This window comes from Tursiops truncatus, chromosome 4, assembly GCF_011762595.2.
Source record: "Tursiops truncatus isolate mTurTru1 chromosome 4, mTurTru1.mat.Y, whole genome shotgun sequence".
Classification (NCBI taxonomy): domain Eukaryota; kingdom Metazoa; phylum Chordata; class Mammalia; order Artiodactyla; family Delphinidae; genus Tursiops; species Tursiops truncatus.
The window spans coordinates 115,040,748-115,058,743 of NC_047037.1; the positions used below are offsets into that span (position 1 = coordinate 115,040,748).

Genomic DNA, 17,996 nt, shown 5'->3' on the forward strand with positions numbered 1-17,996 from the left:
TTAGTTGATCTTCTTACATAGCAGCTGGATGTTCCCAGAGTAAACATTCCAAGAAGTTTAGGCAAGTCGTTTTACAACCTAGACTTGGAAATCCCAGGATGTCACTTGGGCCATATTATTTTAGTCAAGCAATTCCTTAATTCAACTCAGATCCAAAGGGAGGGGAATTAGGTTCAAATTCAAAATGAGAGGAGTAGCAAGTGATCCCCAGCCATTCTTAGTCATGTTCTGATTTCCATTTGCCAATGACTGACTACTGCTCAAGAAACTCATTAGAGAATCTCACTGTGGTCACTCTTTCTGAAAATAGTTATAGACGATAGCAATTCAGTGTCTCTGTATTCTTCCCAAATCTGCAGTCTGTGGGGTACTAAAGAATTGTTAAGTCCTTGGCTGTGGGGTAGAGAATTGTCTCCCTAATTTTGTCACACACCTTTTATAACATACTAGCTTGATGACACCTGCAAAACAGAAATTTCAACATTGCATTGCAATGAGTCAGTTGACATGTCTTTCTCCCTGAGTAGACTGTACGTTCCTCCAGGAACTTATTCAATTTTTGTGTCCTTAGCTCCTAGCACAGAGCCTGGCACATAGAACGAAATACAATTCCTGAATGGATTACTGAGTAAATGTATTTATCCAAAGCTATGCTTTTCCAAGAAGCACTCATTCTAGAGTAGCTGAATAAGCTTACAATTCCCACACTGGGGAAGAATTGAGTCATCAGAATTTTATGAATTTATATGATCATGTCTCATGTATAATAAATATATCAAAATAATACTTTCATTAATTTACTAGTAGAAGAAATTTGTTTCTTGTTGATCATGGTGCTTACTCTTTTTTCCCATTTATTGGGATTTTATTCTAATGTCAGTCAAACCAAAAAATGAGTATTTATATCTGATATCATGAATATAGATTTACGGTCTTTACCATGCCTTGATCACAGATTATTTACAGTATTTCCTGGAAATATTTTTAGTAGTTCCATATTAATATAGTACCTGGTGATAGTCATTTAGTTGTTTGATTTTATGAAACAGGAAACAGTCTATTGATAGATGTATCTACAGTAAGAAGAATAGTGCTTCTCGTTCAGGAAATTTAATTCTGAGACCAAGAAGTTATTTAGTAAGTTGCTTTTGTAAAAATAATTTGGAGTCCCAATGGATAGCATCTGATAGACATCAACTAAAAATACAGAACCTGCTGTTGTATAATGTTTATGTGGGTTGTGGTCACTTCAAATAGTGATTTTCAGTGACTAGAGTTTTATAGTAGGATTTTTAGAGGCACTGGTATTATATTTGATTCGAAGGTACAATTTTAATAAAGATAATTTCTGAAGTACTTGGTTTATAAAGCAATTCGGGCAACATGAATTGCATTTAAGTATACATCTATTAACTGTCCAAGCTGTTAATAAAGTAGATCGAAGCTTAGATAATTAGAACCATCCCTATTGTCTAGGTGTACCCAGCATTGACCTTAATCACGATGACCATGTTGTCACCAAACTTAAGAGGAAATAAGTAAAGGTAGAGGAGAGGGAAATTGGATATGCATAAAAGTAATAAAAGGGGAGCTATAATTCAGGCCTTTAAAGAAACAGTGTCTTTTTGCCATGCTAAGAGATTGTCTGCTTAGGTTCTAATTGTCATGTTTCCCTATATTTAACAAAATGCATGATTTCAGCAAAAAAAAAAAGACCTTTTAAATGTCTCTGTGTCTCAATTTTCATGATGAAGTTAGACCAGAACATTTAATTATTTAATGAGATTGCCATATGAAAACTAGAAAATATCCTTCTACCCACAAGCCTGCGATAATAATTGTTGATTCTATTTATTATATATGCTTGAGTAAAAATAAAGGGGGAAAGGATGCCAAATTGGGCAAGTAAAAGAAGAACAGGCAAGAGTATGTACGTGTGTGTGTGTGTGTGTGTGTGTGTGTGTGTGTGTGTGTGTAACATTTTGACAGCACTTAATTCACATAAGCATTTTATTACTTCAGATGTTTAACATTTCTTCTCTTTTCTCAATTTGCATATGACATTCAGGCAAATGATCATTTTCTGTGAACACCGCCCAGATTTTGGCTGGAGTGGCTATGGTTATGCTTTGGCACTTTTTGTCGTAGTCTTCTTGCAAACCCTGATCCTTCAGCAGTACCAACGTTTTAACATGCTCACTTCAGCAAAAATTAAGACAGCTGTAATTGGACTGATCTACAAGAAGGTAAAAGATTGAAGAAATTCCCAATTTCTAAATGAACCGTATCCTTATGTGCTTTCAAATAAGGGATCTGGAAAAATAGAAGTGTATGTTAAAAAGTTCTAGTGTGTCCTTTGAATATACATTTATTTTGCTATGAAAGAACTTTGACTCATCAATATTGGTTACATTAATTTCTTTATAGGGTCCTCTGTCTATAGTCCCTGAAATTTCTAGTCAACTCCAATCCATGAAATTAAATGATATTCTGTGTCCACTGTTATATCACTTAACTCCTCCTCAGAAGATGAATGGAATTGAATGTTTTATGGTTGTCTATATTTATGTATCAATAAAATTCCTTTCCATGATCATGTTCCATCTACATAGTACCTTTTACTTGCTCTGCTCACTCTGTCTTTTCATGCAACAAAGCCATCCTTCTCTCTACAGTCGTTACCTATTTCTCTTTGAGTCCAAGCCCTCTCCCACCCACCCCAAAACCTACCTGATCCTTATACCTAGCATGACCCTAAAGTTTAATTTGTCCTTTCTTGAAAATACAATTTTAAATACCACCTCTTTACCATTCAGAGCCTTTTATTTACATGATAGTTACAAACAATTAAAGAGTTTCCTCCCTCCCGTAGTTATCACGGAGTTATTAAATCAACAGGAGTATTTTGCCTTCTTAGTCTGTACTCCTCTTTAAATTATGGGCTCTTCAGATTTGGAATAGGAACTTTTTAACCTGTTGTACCTTTATCATCTAAGAGAGTGGCTTTTACACATTTTTATAAAAGTTGGAAGACTGAGTAAGTGAATAAATGAGCCATTGCCTTCAAGAAACTGGAGAGAACTATTAACATACATAATAAATGTGTGGAACTAAATGCAGATATTATAAGAGATCAGATAAGCAGGAAATCTACAATGTGTGTAGGCAGTTAAGGAAGGTTTCACATAGAAAGGAGACTTGAAATAGTCTTTCGGAAAGCTGTAGGATTTGTGTAAGTGGAAGGAAATATAATTTGGGTTGACCTGGGCATGAAGTGTTACAGACGATTTGGCCATATTAGGCCAAAATGGAGGCATAGAGTGATTTTAGAGACTCTGGAATGACCCAAGCTCAATTGAGCCAGGAAATACTGAACTTGAAGTAGAGCTAGCTCTGTATAACGTAGCCCAGGTACAGGGTCAGAGAGGCTGCCCCAGTTGTAATTTTAACGGCTGTAAATTCTGAGAATTTACAGAATCCAAATATGGAGAAAAGATTGATCAAAGAGTCTAGGAATCAGTTTAAATGCTAACATTTGTTTTCGATATATGGTCTATATGGAACAGGACTTCATTCATTGATTAAAGCATTGGAGTTTAGGTATAGGATTGGGGTGCATTTACAAGCATAAAAGAGTAGATTGCGGTAGAAATTGGAGCAAACTGTCCGAAATAAAAAGGAAAATCAAGTGCTATGGGTGAGTCCATCATAAGGGCAAAAAGACCCTGGAGATAATGTAAGAGGGAACAGAGTCTACAAGAGTGAGACTGTATGGGTCCTTAGAGAATGTTTAATAACAAAGGGCACTCAAGGATCAAAGGAATACAGCAATCAAGCTGGTTCAGTGGATCCTGCAGTAGGGATTAAGATTTAATTCTAACTCCATCAGACAAACAGCGGAAGATATTAGTAGTGACCTGTTGTGCTAGGATGCTCTGGGACAGCCCATGCAGTGGCACAAATATAAGGCAGTCTTCCTTCTGAGTCTCTTATCCTATATCTGCTTTCCAGGGGGACCAACTGGGGTTGCTAAATTTCCCTTCTCCTATACAGATTTTAGGATTCTGATTTTTGTCATATTTAGATAACTTCAAGATCCTAAATGGCTCTCATAGTGGCACCAGATGACCCATGTTCATCTGACACTGGCCCTCCTTCACCAGGGATTTGTTACACTGGGTTAAAGCTGGTCTCACACCTTTTTCTTGGTGAGGAAGGGAGGTGTTTGAAAGCTCTTGTTCTGTATCCATCCACATGACTGCTGCTACTTTGGAGTAAAGTTCAGGGAACATCATTTTTTAAGGTTTGTGGGGAAGAACACAGGCCTCCTTCCACTTGATCACTGCACGAGTCTTTGGGTCTTAAAACTCAGGTTTTGTTACCCCTTAGCTCTCCGTTGCAGGCTCCATGGGAATTCTTTTTTTTTTTTTTTTTTTTTTTTTGCGTTAGGCAGGCCTTTCACTGTTGTGGCCTCTCCCGTTGCGGAGCACAGGCTCCGGACGCGCAGGCTGAGCGGCCATGGCTAATGGGCCCAGCCGCTCCGCGGCATGTGGGATCCTCCCGGACCGGGGCGCGAACCCGGGTCCCCTGCATCGGCAGGCGGACTCTCCACCACTGCGCCACCAGGGAAGCCCTCCATGGGAATTCTTGAGGGCTAAGAAACAAGATATGGTTCAAAAGCAGCATCAGGTAGTCCTGGGCTTAATGTGGGCAGTCTGAGGGCATTCTTCCATCAAATACCATCCAATAGGAGTTTCTGTGATTTTTTAAAATATTCTATATCCACATTGCCCAGTATCGTAGCCACTAGTCATATATGGCTGTTGAACCCTTGAAACTGAAACGTGGCTAGTAAGAGTAAGGAGGTAGATTTTTAATTTCAATTAAATTTAAGTTGAATAACCGTGTCTAGACTGTCTACATTTGTGGCTTAAAGGTTTATTCTTTCCTTAATTGTGGGAAGTATATAATATAAAGAAAACTGATAAAATTCTGTTTCCATTCTTTAAAATAGGTATACTTAAGTGTGATCAGAAGGAGGAGAGAGAAAGAAAATCCTGGCATACTTATTTTGCATCCAAAGGAACTGAAAAGAAATGAATTCTCATAGATTTATGAGGATCCACCTTTACGAACACCATGACTCATTAGAAGTATGGCAACCACTGTTTGAGAATCACTGGGATAGAAGTGTTTAGGGCCCAGCAAGTTCTAAATTATATGATGTCTATGACTTACAGCTAGGATGGTCAGGAAAAATAGTTCAGGAAATAAAGATATGAACCAGGGCCGTGGCAATGAGTCCAGAAAGGAACAAATACACGAGGGAGAATGTGAAATTGTAAAACAAATTTCATCATCATAAGATGAAATGAACCATTAGTGAATTGAGCTCAGTGATAAAAAGATATTTCCAGTCCATAAAAAGGGTTTTTGAGGTTGGAAGCCATATCTGGTTTATCTGGGTCTTCTTAGAGCATAATTCAGTCAATGAAATGAATGAAGTTTCAAAAAGTGACGAGTCACATAGTTGTGTTACAGATCCTCCTGAGTGGGTCCCCAACAAGGGTCCTTCTGTTCAGTGTCCTTCGAGCCCACCAAGATTGGGTTAGGAGCAAAGGAAAGCTTTATTCTCTGATCAGATAACGGAGAGACGGGAGCTCGCTCTAGAGCAGGGGTCCACAATCCCCCTCCACCCCGGACCCCCAGTCCGTGGAAGAATTTTCTTCCAGGAAACCAGTCCTTGGGGACCGCTGCTCTACAGCACTGGGCTCTCCCGACAGGCTGGCGGGGAGGGGAGGGGAGGGGGCGGGGTTCTTGCTGGGTGGTTGCAGCTGTGCTGCTCAGGCTCCTGATCAAGGTGCCAGGCCCAACATCTCTGCTCGCGGCCCGCTGCTGCCATCTTGGATTAAGTGTCATGCGTGGCTACTGCACCCCGACACCGAGCATCGGTGTAGGCTCGGCCGTTTCCTTTCTCAGCAGGAACTCTGGTCTGAAGGGCTGGGTGCGAGGCCTCTGCACACTGTCCCCTGGGAGCAAGTGAGACTAGACTAAACACCCAGGGAAAGGGAAAAAAAAAGGTTAGACTTTATTGTATTACCCAGTCCCCTTAGAATTGTTTTTTTTTTTACAATGGTGTGTTAGTTTCTGCTTTATAACAAAGTGAATCAGTTATACATATACATATGTCCCCATATCTCTTCCCTCTTGCGTCTCCCTCCCTCCCACTAGAATTGTTAATGGGTTTTGCGGGTGACAGTTGTGCTTTGTGTGTTTTCCAAAAGGAGGGTATTTATTTGGTTCCTTGGATAATTTGATGATTTTGAATTACTCAGTCTTTTAGTATTTTCATAAATACTAAGTGTGGTTTATCTTTTCCTTCTAGAAAAGTGGGAGAAAAGAGTTTATATTTGTTTATAATAGTAAGTTGGGGGTGGGTGCTATTAGAGATCAATGGATCTCTCTTAAAAAATGCTATAGTCTTAATGAAATGAGAATAACTCTTCTTGGATTTCCATTGTTTTACTTGGCCACTTTAAATGGTCAATAACTTATTAAGGGAGTTTACAAAGCTACATTTGGAGGAGGCGTGGATAGAAGCCTAACTATTGTTGTGATTAGTATTTTTTCCTTTTTTCCTCTTATGGGAGCAGTGTTTATTCTGTTTTATCATCAACACCACTGTGCCCCTTAGAAGTCAGTAGCAGAAATGTAAAGGATTCAACACTGCAGTAGCCATAGGGCTTAGGGGGATCCTGACACTCTGTGAAACTCCCAGGTTTGTGCATCTCCTCCAGCAGCCCCATGACCTCCCACACGCACTGAGCCCCTCGGCTTTAAGCTAGGGAATGTTAGAAGTGTTCCACTGAAGGCCCTGCCTACTTTTTTTCCAGATGGGCTTTTCCTCTGGCTTTGTATTAGTCATTTATTGAATAAATAGATCTTGAGTGCCTCCTGTATACCATTTACTTTTGTTAGATCCAGCTCTCAATCCTGTCTCTCTTTAAATCAATGTGATGGAAATTCTTTAGAACTTTTGTCATATGAATGGACTTTTGCCTCTTTTCCAGTTTAAATATAAATTTCCACTATTTTTACAGTTATTTATGCTTTTCACTGGGAATTTTAAATGAGTGGGAAATTAAATAAATGAATTTCTAATATCAACCTTAGTAAGAAGATACCAGTAATTAACCTTAAGGATATTGAATTCAATATAATATTAAATAACATACACAGAGGGAAAGTGAGAATTAGGCTTTGGAAGAAAAGAAAACATGTATTTCCAACTTGTCCATGAAGCCTTTTCAATACTCTTATCTCTCTGAATCCCCATGGCCCTTCTTACCTATTGTTATAATCAGCCTGTGTGTAGGACCTTTGTGTAGGAGGGGAGTGGACTGCACAATTAGATTATAATCTCTTTAAGATTTAGGACTGTATCATTGAAAAATTAGCATTCATTAGATATTCATTGATTCACTTGTGTACTTTGTATTGATAAAAGTTAGATGGTTTAGCATTATACGCCAGTAAATAGAGAGGAACTCAGTGCTAGAAATCTAGAATTGATTTCTTTTGCAGTTTTTCAATTCCACAAATTGTAAAGGGTCCTTGGTGAATGTATTTGCTTGGGAATCCAACTGTTACTCTCTACCAATACATAGTAAATTTTAAAACTATGTAATTTGATCAATAATTGTTTTTTCTTCATCTAAAAACATAGCTCTTGATATTATATGATCTGATGCATAAGTAATCATGCATATTTGTCTAAATATATTACAAATTTTTATTTTTAGTTAAAAGTTACCATTGTTTGACTGTAAAGATCCCTCATGATCTACAGAACTCTGAGTATTTTGCTTCTCTTTTTCCAGGCCCTGCTTTTATCTAATGTTTCTAGAAAAAAGTTTTCCACTGGGGAAATTATTAACTTGATGTCAGCAGATGCCCAGCAGCTCATGGACTTGACCGCAAACATCAATCTCCTTTGGTCAGGTCCTTTTCAAATCCTGATGGCCGTATCATTCCTTTGGCAAGAGCTGGGTCCAGCAGTGTTAGCAGGGGTAGCAGTCCTTGTGTTTGTTATCCCAATGAATACTTTAGTTGCAAATAGAATGAAAAAGCTGAAGGTAAGAATATGATTGCCTCAAGTTACATGTGTTCAATAGTACTTATTACTTTAATACATTTAGGTGCTGAAAATTTATGCCTTCTTTTATATTTTTCTGAAGTTTTCAAGTAATTACCAAAAAGATTAGGCTTTAAAGATGAGAAATAGAAAATAACATATGATTATAAAATAATTACGAATTACTAAACACACTAGTATTTAGAATAACAGGTTTTTCAGTGAATTCTTTTAAACTAATTTTTAAAAAATATTCTGATTTTAAATGATTGTAAGTCAAATTTTTAGGAATGGACTTACTTTTTTTTTTTTTTTTTTTTTGAGGTACACGGGCCTCTCACTGCTTTGGCCTCTCGCGTTGCGGGGCACAGGCTCCGGACGCGCAGGCTCAGCGGCCATGGCTCACGGGCCCAGCCGCTCCGCGGCACGTGGGATCTTCCCGGACCGGGGCACGAACCCGTGTCCCCTGCATTGGCAGGCGGACTCCCAACCACTGCGCCACCAGGGAAGCCCTGGACTTACATTTTTAGGACCTTAATCTAGAGCCCTAAGACATCCAAAGAGACTCCAATATTATATACAAATATTCCAAACAGAAAATATGCTTTAATCATACAAACAATATTAAGGATATTAACTTGTAAATGTGTACTTTGTTAGATATACAAATACTTATTATTATATATAAAATAATTGTGACAGTATTATTGGAGGAAACCCTTAAGAAGCAATACCTAAACAATAATAAGTATAAAATAATATAAATATTAAGCATTTGAATAAATGTATAATACTTATATAATGTTTGCCAAAAAAACAGTATTTGAAAATATACATTTTAATCACTCTAATTTCCAAAGTGCTAATAACACTCAAGATAGTACACTTAAAATATAGAAACCTTTATTTATATATATATATATATAATTGATAGAGTTTGGGGAATTTTATCCCATTTTAATAGACTATGGATATTATTTTATCATTCCACTCTAAATAACTGTTATATTTTCTACTCTTTTGGAAAATGTACACCTTGTTTTTATCCTACTGCTGGCTACTTTCAAGTTTATAATGTCTATTTATAACTATTTTCTAACATTATCAACAGAATAATATTGCATGAACATTATAAGATGGTTTTATATAAAATATTATACAAAATAGAGGAAATACATTGTATTTTTAAAAATAGCTATGGTCATGTCAATTAAAGTATTAGCAACTCTCGTCAAATATACTTTCATTTTCTTTTCCTTACCTAGAAAAGCCAAACGAAGAACAAAGACAAACAGATAAAACTGCTCAATGAAATCTTACATGGAATTAAGGTAATATAAAAAGAGCATACCTTTAATTTAACTATTTAGAATATAGCAATGAGTTAAACAATAAATGAATTTTTTAGCATTCTCAATATCAAAGTAATGATATAAGTATAATTTTTGAGGGACTATTTTAGATTTCAGATGTATAGGAATTCTTATTGTTGAAATAACATTTAAATAAAGCCAAATAAAATGCAGGCTTTTTTTTTTTTTTGATTCTCAACCAACAACTAAACACAAACATCCCAAAAGATACAAAATATTACTTGTTTCAAGGGTAGAAGTGATGGGATGAAGCAGGGCAGAGTGACAATATCATTGTCATCAGTGTGAAGGCAGATTTATACAGACAGGGTAAGTGATGAGAAGGCAGATTTATATGGGGTTCTTTTACTCAGAATAGAAATGATCATACAAATGCTATTCTATGAAAGGTGTGTTACAGATTATTTGTTTCCTAGAAAAGCTACCCCCATGCCACACCACTAACATTTTCTCTGTGATAAAATGAGTGAAACCTTTTGAACTTTTGAATAGAGATCTTCCTGAATTTACAATGGAGCTATATCCTGATAAACCCATCATAAGCTGAAAATATCCTTAAGTCGAAAATGCATTTAATACACCTGACATACTGAATATCATAGCTTAGCCTAGCCTAAATATGCTCAGATCACTTACATTAGACTACAGTTGGGCAAAATCATCTAACACAGAGCCTATTTTATAATAAGGTGTTGAAAAGTTCATTAATTTATTGAATACTGTACTGAAAGTGAAAAACAGAATGGTAGTATGGTTACAGAATGGTTGCAAGTGTATTGGTTGTTTACTCTCTGGACTGTGTGGCTGCCCAGCGTCATGACAGAGTAGTATACCACATATTACTAACCCGGGAAAAGATCAAAATCCGAAATTGGAGGTGCAGTTTCCATTGAATGAGCATTGCTTTTTGCACCATCCTAGAGCTGAAAAATCCTAAATTGAATCATTGTAAATTGGAGACCTGTATATAATTTCAAATCCTATTGCACTTGGATTATAGCTTACCAGATTTTTCTAAAGCACAAAATTTGCAGAGTTCACATGGAATTTCCTTCTAACATTTATTTTATTTATTTATTTATTTTGCGGTACGCGGGCCTCTCACCGTTGTGGCCTCTCACCGTTATGGCCTCTCCCGTTGCGGAGCACAGGCTCCACAGGCTCCTGACACACAGGCTCAGCAGCCATGGCTCACAGGCCCAGCTGCTCCGCGGCATGTGGGATCTTCCCGGACCGGGACATGAACCCGTGTCCCCTGCATCGGCAGGCGGACTCTCAACCACTGCGTCACCAGGGAAGCCCTCCTTCTAACATTTAAAGATGCATAGGACATTCCCTCTGTCTGGTGCATCTATCATTATATACACAGAATAAACCCATTATATGTACCCATTGATTCACCTTAGAATCAATAAATGATATACTGTATTGTGCTGTGTAGAATTTTTACAAAAATATAAATTACTGAAGTGAAAGACATTGTTAGATTGAAGATACCTTGAAAGGAGGCTGTTATCCATTTAATCATCTGAACTTTAGAATGGCAGTAACTAACTCTGAAATTTAACTCAGATTATTCAATAAGGTCACACATCCCCAAAGTATATGATCCAGATGTATCTTGCACCTCTTGGTGGGTTAATTGAGAGCTCCTGCATCCATTAGAAAGTAGAGTGATGTATGTTCATAGGTTTTAAGTATTGATATTCATAAAAGGAAATTTGTATTATCAGTAGGACTAGGACAGTGTAGATAAAATAAAAGAAAATTTCCTCAAGATCTAAGCAAAGTTCAAGATTTAAAATAGCAGTCCCAGTAGTAAATACACTAGAATATTGGTAGAGGTCCAAGTGGCAATCAATTAGTATAGTTTAAAGGTGTGAGCAGTTTGCATCCTTGGAGTCTGAAAACAGGTGTCATAGAGCCTCTATTTGATAATGATAATATATTAGCATTTATTGAACATTTTCTATGTGTCATGCACTGTGCCTATCACTTTATATCTGTTTCCTCTTATAAACCTCAAGAAAAAGATTTCTCATTTTCATTTTACAAATAAGGAAACAAAGTATCTGAGCAGGTAAGGGTCATGTCTAAGTTCACAGATCTGATGAGAGATTATTAGGGATCTCCAGAAAACCAGGAGTAATAGGACAGATAGATAGATAGATAGATAGATAGATAGATAGATAGATAGACAGATAGATAGATGATAGATAGATAGATAGATGATAGATAGATAGATAGATAAAGATTTATTTTAAGGAATTGGCTTATGATTATGGGGGCTGGCAAGTGTGAAATCTGTTGAGCAGCCTGGAAATTCCAGCAGGAGTTGATGTTGCCATCTTGAGTCTGGAGGCAGAATTCCTTCCTTCTCAGGGAGCCTCAGTTTTTTCTCTTAATGTCTTCAACTGATTGGATGAGGCCAACCCATTTAATGGAGGGTAATCTGCTTTATTTAAAGTCTGATGATTTAAATGGTAATCAGATCTAAAAATTACCTTCACAGCAACATCTAGACTGGTGTTTAATCAAAGAACTGGGCAACATAACGTAGCCAAATTAACACATAAAATTAATCATCACAAAGAGATAGAGCTGGAATTTGAATGTAGGTCTATCTCACTCTAAAACATATGTGGTGAGCCATTGTATGATTCTGCTTCTGCATGTTTTCCATCTCAGAAAATAGTTTACAATCTCAGAACACCAGTAACCTTTCAGAAAATGGCTTGAAGTCCCAAGACATCAGTTTTCAAGAAATTAGGAGACCAAGGAGAGAAGCTTAGATATTTAGAAATGGGAAGAGAACAGAACTGAGAGTTGGACCAGAAGGAAAATTGACAGGATTAAGCTAGATAGAAACTGCTATGGAGCTCATGCCAGGAACTGGGATGTTGCCAAAATCTGGCTCAAGAATAAGCTACTGGTGGGTAAGAGAGACATAAGCCTGGGGAAATGGTGATTTCCTCCCCCGACCCACCCCAAAAAAACACAATTCAAGGAAGTGTTTTGACTCAGTTGAAAACAGGAGAAATTTTCTTTACTTTATAGGTAACATCTGTTTTTTTTACCTACACAATTATGTGAGTGTGTGTATGTGTTATAGTGTGTGTATTTGTATGTGTGCATGCTTTTATTCCTTCTATGATATTGATTGTCAAATAGTCATTGTCTGACTTCTTCACAGATCCTTAAACTTTATGCATGGGAACCCTCCTATAAAAAGAAGATTATTGAAATTCGAGAACAGGAATTGGAAGTTCAAGAATCAGCTGGGTATCTTGCTGTATTTTCTATGCTGACTTTAACTTGCGTTCCATTCTTTGTGAGTGTGTGTATTATTTCTTGTTTTGATTTTCAAATTTGATTTGTGGATTCACCTTCAAATTACCTGGAATTAAGGTGTCCAAAGTGAAATCTTATTTATCTGAATTTAAATTAAAAAGTATGCAGTCATTAACCTATGGAGATAAGAGAATGAAAGTTTTAAAGAAGGGGAAAAATTTTTTCGTGCATTCTCATTGGTCTGTATTTTTTATATATAATAAGATTTTACATCTTTGTAAATTTCTTATGGATTGAACATATGCCATCCTCATTCTTAAAAAATATAACCTGTATTTCAGAGTTCCATTTCAGCTCTAAAGTTTTTTGATTTTCATGATTAATCCCTTTTAAGCAAGACCCAAAGTCACACTACATAGAGTTGGGAAGGGAAGTTATCTAAACATTTATTGAGTGTTTCTACTGTTTACCAGACAAGTTATATGCATTGCTTTATTTCATTCTTGAAATAATAAGGCATTACTTTTCTCATTTCACAAAAGGAAATGGAAATATTGATAGTTTGGAAACATCCTCAAAGTTATAGAATTAGTATTTGTAGGTGAATTGATATGAACTGAGGTCATTCTTCTTCTGTCACTTCATACAAATATTGGGAATCTCATGCTATTTAAAGAGTATAAATTGCCTTAAAATATGAAGCAGCAGCTGAAAGCCAAAGGATAAGAAAACTACATATACCTGAAGCATCAATTTTAACCAAAGTTACCACTCTCAGTGGTGATGGGGTCAGGGAACATTCTATATGTTTCCCCTGTTGTTAATTTAAAATATTATTATTTTTTATTCAAACAGACATATGGGTATTATGAAAGTAAAAGCAATATTTACATTTGGAATACTTTAGTAGAAATGTCCAAGAAACATTTGTTTAAGACAGTCCTGTGTACATGATAAATAGTCAATACATTCTCATGCATAAATGAACTTTTCTGCCTTTTCTAAATGAAACTTAACGCGAGTAAATATAAATCTTATCAGTCGTGATTTATTTATGCCTTCCTTAGTTAATACTAAGACACAGAGAAAGTATAATTATTGAATATGAGACAGAAGGTATGCACACATTACTGGCAAAAATTTACATAAAACTTCTCCACTTTGAAAAAAGATGAACTACTATACGTTTTAAATGGGAATAATTGCTCTAGTGAAAATACGATATGTCAAAGAAGGAAGCTAGACCACATGTTCACAGGATGTCGTTATCTAAGATACACAATTGTATGATCTGTACTAAACATTGATTTCATAACTTTCTGCAGTAGTACTGAATTGTACTGAATTTTGGTAAACAGCAACAATAAAGGTTATTAAAATTTTCTTTCCTAATTTTGAGTCTCTAACTCATAATTGAATAATTGAAGATAATAACATATCTCTATTTTTAAGGTGTCCCTGGCAACATTTGGGGTCTATTTCTTACTGGACGAAGGCAACATTTTAACAGCCACTAAAGTGTTCACATCTCTGTCTTTGTTTAATATTTTGAGGCTTCCTCTGTTTGATTTACCAATGGTGATCTCAGCTGTGGTCCAGGTACATCCAAAGTATCCTTAAACTGAGAATCATTTCTCTACCGAAATCTATGGTTTTGCATATTTCATTTCTTTGTCTTTTTTTTAAATTTCACTTTTTGTAGTTGCTTTACACTGCTTTCAAAGTTAACCTCCCTGATTTAATCAGCAATAGAGAACATTATAGAATGGAAGGAATCGTGTCTTCTTTGCCTGTGCTTCTCTTCTATAAAAATGACTTTTACGCGTCTTTTCAATAGAAAGTCAATTGACTTTCTTTTCAAGTCAATTGAAAATGACTTTTCAATATGTGATACTGTTTTCTTTGCTAAGTGTTAGTTTCTTTTATTTAGCTTTTTAAAATTTGGTGTTTGACACTATGCCATTAAAGGGTTCATTTCCTGTTTTCAGCTGAAAAATTTTTAACTAGGTGCTTTGCACAGAGCTGGATCTGAATTTTCCCAGGGTTCAGCAGCATTTCGTCTATACTAAATGAATAAACCAGGGAGAAAAGTGCATTGATAATATCAGTCTGCCAACAAACCTTGTTTGAGGTATCTGGTTCAGCCTGCTTTTATTGTAATCTCCAATTGCTAGAGGCTCTGTAGATGCTATAATGAGTAGAAGGTGGCTAAAACCACAAGGAATCCAAAGAACTGAGTTCCTTCATCCCTTTGCCCTGAGATTTTCTCAGTTAAATTTTTTTGATACCAGGTTTGGGCATTCCACCATCAAATCCTTTTCAAGTCTGGGTTCATAAACAAAGTGAATCTTTGCTTATTGGAACCGGCTCTTTGATCTAAGAACTTTGCCTTTTAATTTTTAAATTATTTAAACGAAGAGTAACATACTTCTATAGTAAATACCAATTAAGCTATTTTTGTTACATAATACCATTTTTATGTTATTTTACTAATAATGACCAACAGAGGGCATAGAAGTACTATTGTTGTGATGCTTTTAACACTTGTTTCACAGCACACTTCTCTTAAAGAAAATGTCATTCTTAGAGTAACAGTTTAGTTTTGCTTTTGAAATTAGAATCTAGCTAAAGGTCTGGTATGGCAAAGTGTCTTCCAACTCCTAGTGGTATGCTACTACTGTCACTAAACAAATAAGGAGAACAATTGTTAAAAAAAAAAAAAGAAAAGAGAAGAAAAAGAAAAAGAACCAGCTCTGCATACTGATATGACACACTTGGTAAACAAAACCACAGCCCAATTACATCTTATCCATTAACAATAGACATTTCCTAGCATAAAGTGAATAAAAATATACTAGAGGTTTCATGCAAGTTAGTTTCAGGGGGAAAAATGATTCTATTTATCATAATTGTAGCTAAACATTTTACAGGTATTTTACTATAACTAAAAGTTACTATTGCCAAAACAATCATTTTATTTATGCTCAGAAGCAGAATTCATTCAATCGTCCTGAAGTTGCTTTTAAAAACTAATTTTTGTATAATTATTAATTAATCAGTTATTATGTCTTTATTAGAATGTTAAGGAGGAATTTTGCTTTCTTCTTCTCATGCTTTCCTGCATATATGATATTTGTTTTGATCTTTGATCCTTGAAACTGTTCTTTTTCTTTATGGATGGACTCATTTATAAACATTAAAACAATGCAAACTATGCTTGCTGAATATTTTTATCAATATCTTCAATTTACATCAAAAAATTTTAATCATACTGTAATTCACAATAAATGCTTTTCAGTTTAACTTGTGTTTGAAACCCAAAAAATTTCATTTGCATTTATTTTGATAGACAAGAATATCATTGGTTCGTTTGGAAGACTTTCTCAATACTGAGGACTTTCATCCTCGAAGTATAGAAACAAAGTACATAGGAGGTCAGCAGTTCCTCTTTGTATTCAATATTTATTTGACTTCTAGGCTGAAGACAATTGATTTGAAGATACATTTGTATTTATTTTTTCTTCCTAGATCATGCCATTGGTTTTACAAATGCTTCCTTTTCCTGGGATAAAACAGGGATTCCAATATTAAAAGAGTAAGTCATGGTTTGGGGAAAATTAAAAACAAAAAAATTTTAGCATTGAATTCTATAATGTTCCATGTTTTTATTTTTTAGAGTTTTTAAGCAGAAGATGAATCTTTTGGAATTTACAAGATTTTTTTTAAACCTTTCACTGCACATTTCATTTTTATGGTTGTTTTACTCTCTTTTTTCCCTTTTCATTTCCTCTATTTCCTCTGCAGCATTTGCTGTTGCATTTTGGAAGTTTGGAATGTAGGACAGTGTGAATAGCAGCAATTTCAGGGATGATACCCAGTGCAGTGATACAGTGACTTGTCTAGGAATATACATTAAAAACAATTATAACATGAACTTCTTATGTCACCTCTCTCCTTTTCTTGTCATGCAGCTTAAACATAAAGATTCCAGAAGGAGCTTTAGTGGCTGTTATAGGGCAAGTTGGGTCTGGAAAATCATCTCTGCTTTCTGCCATTCTAGGGGAAATGGAGAAACTTAAAGGAGTAGTCCAAAGAAAGGTAAAGTCAACAATGCATTCTTTTCACATCTCCTAGTGTAATAGGCTACAGCCAGCATATCATTAGTGTCAATAAGAATTTATCAAATTGAATTGAAGATGCAAGTATTTAATGAGCATTTCTAGTTTGTAACAATCATTTAAATTTCCACAGAAATTGATTAACTATGGATGGCTTAGTAAGAGCATTGTGTCCTTCAAATACTTCAGCAAATCATTTAGGAATGCTTATGGTAATTGTTTGATGATATTAACTAAATTGCAACCAATTATAGAGAAACGAATGTGATTTATAATGTAGTTTGATTAGGTTTCTAATTATCATTCACTGCAAGGTTTCCTAAGTAATTATGGCCGTTCTATTTCTAAGAAATCTTGTAGTTGCTCATGAGAAGGACCTTTGACCTAGAAAAACCTCAGGAAAATAATAATATTAATAGCTTACATTTAAATTTAAGCCTTTGGACTAAGGAGAGGTCTACTCCACTCCCAGCCATTTGTTTTATTCTTAAAGGTCAGTAGGAATAAGAATTCAAGAAGTTCTTCATCAGCTTTTTCTTCTCTGAAATACTGGACTATCTAATGAGTTTTTCCTTAGACCTAACTAACTGTTAGGTAAAATACTACCTATTCGCTCCTCTCACATCTGACAAGATGGAGAAGCTCTATAGATCTGAAACCAGTGTCTTCACAGTTTTGCTCTCGAGGAAAAAGCAACTCCAAATCATTTTATTTTTTGTTCATAATATATCTTTCCTCATGTCTTTATATCTTTCCTGACTCCAGTTCTTTAGTGATTATTTATTTCTCTCTCAGCATTGCTATTTCTTAGTTTGGAATCAAGTATGATTTTTAGGACTTTTTCTGATAAGGTTACACTTAATGAATACCACTATTTAACTTTAAGTACACGATCTTTGTCTCCTTATGTGCTTCCTAATGATTACAATCAGCCATTTGTCTATCGATCAAGATGACTATACCTTTTCCTAGGCCAGTTAGTATCCTTTAAAAATATAATGCTTGTCATGTTGATTTTATTATCGTTCAGTTTCTTTGGTTAATTTCACAAAGCAATTATTGAGCACATACTATGTGCCT

At 35.6% G+C, this 17,996-nt stretch overlaps 1 protein-coding gene across 1 annotated transcript in view; it reads left to right on the forward strand.

The window, feature by feature from the left end:
- Positions 1 to 17,996, forward strand: part of LOC101328856 (multidrug resistance-associated protein 1-like) — a 77,989-nt gene that overhangs the window by 16,847 nt on the left and 43,146 nt on the right. Inside the window, exons 5-12 of the mRNA XM_019923341.3 lie at positions 2,069 to 2,246; positions 7,881 to 8,135; positions 9,400 to 9,465; positions 12,701 to 12,838; positions 14,251 to 14,397; positions 16,148 to 16,232; positions 16,327 to 16,393; positions 16,770 to 16,896. Coding sequence (XP_019778900.2) covers positions 2,069 to 2,246; positions 7,881 to 8,135; positions 9,400 to 9,465; positions 12,701 to 12,838; positions 14,251 to 14,397; positions 16,148 to 16,232; positions 16,327 to 16,393; positions 16,770 to 16,896 — 1,063 coding nt within the window. The remainder of the gene's footprint in view (positions 1 to 2,068; positions 2,247 to 7,880; positions 8,136 to 9,399; positions 9,466 to 12,700; positions 12,839 to 14,250; positions 14,398 to 16,147; positions 16,233 to 16,326; positions 16,394 to 16,769; positions 16,897 to 17,996) is intronic.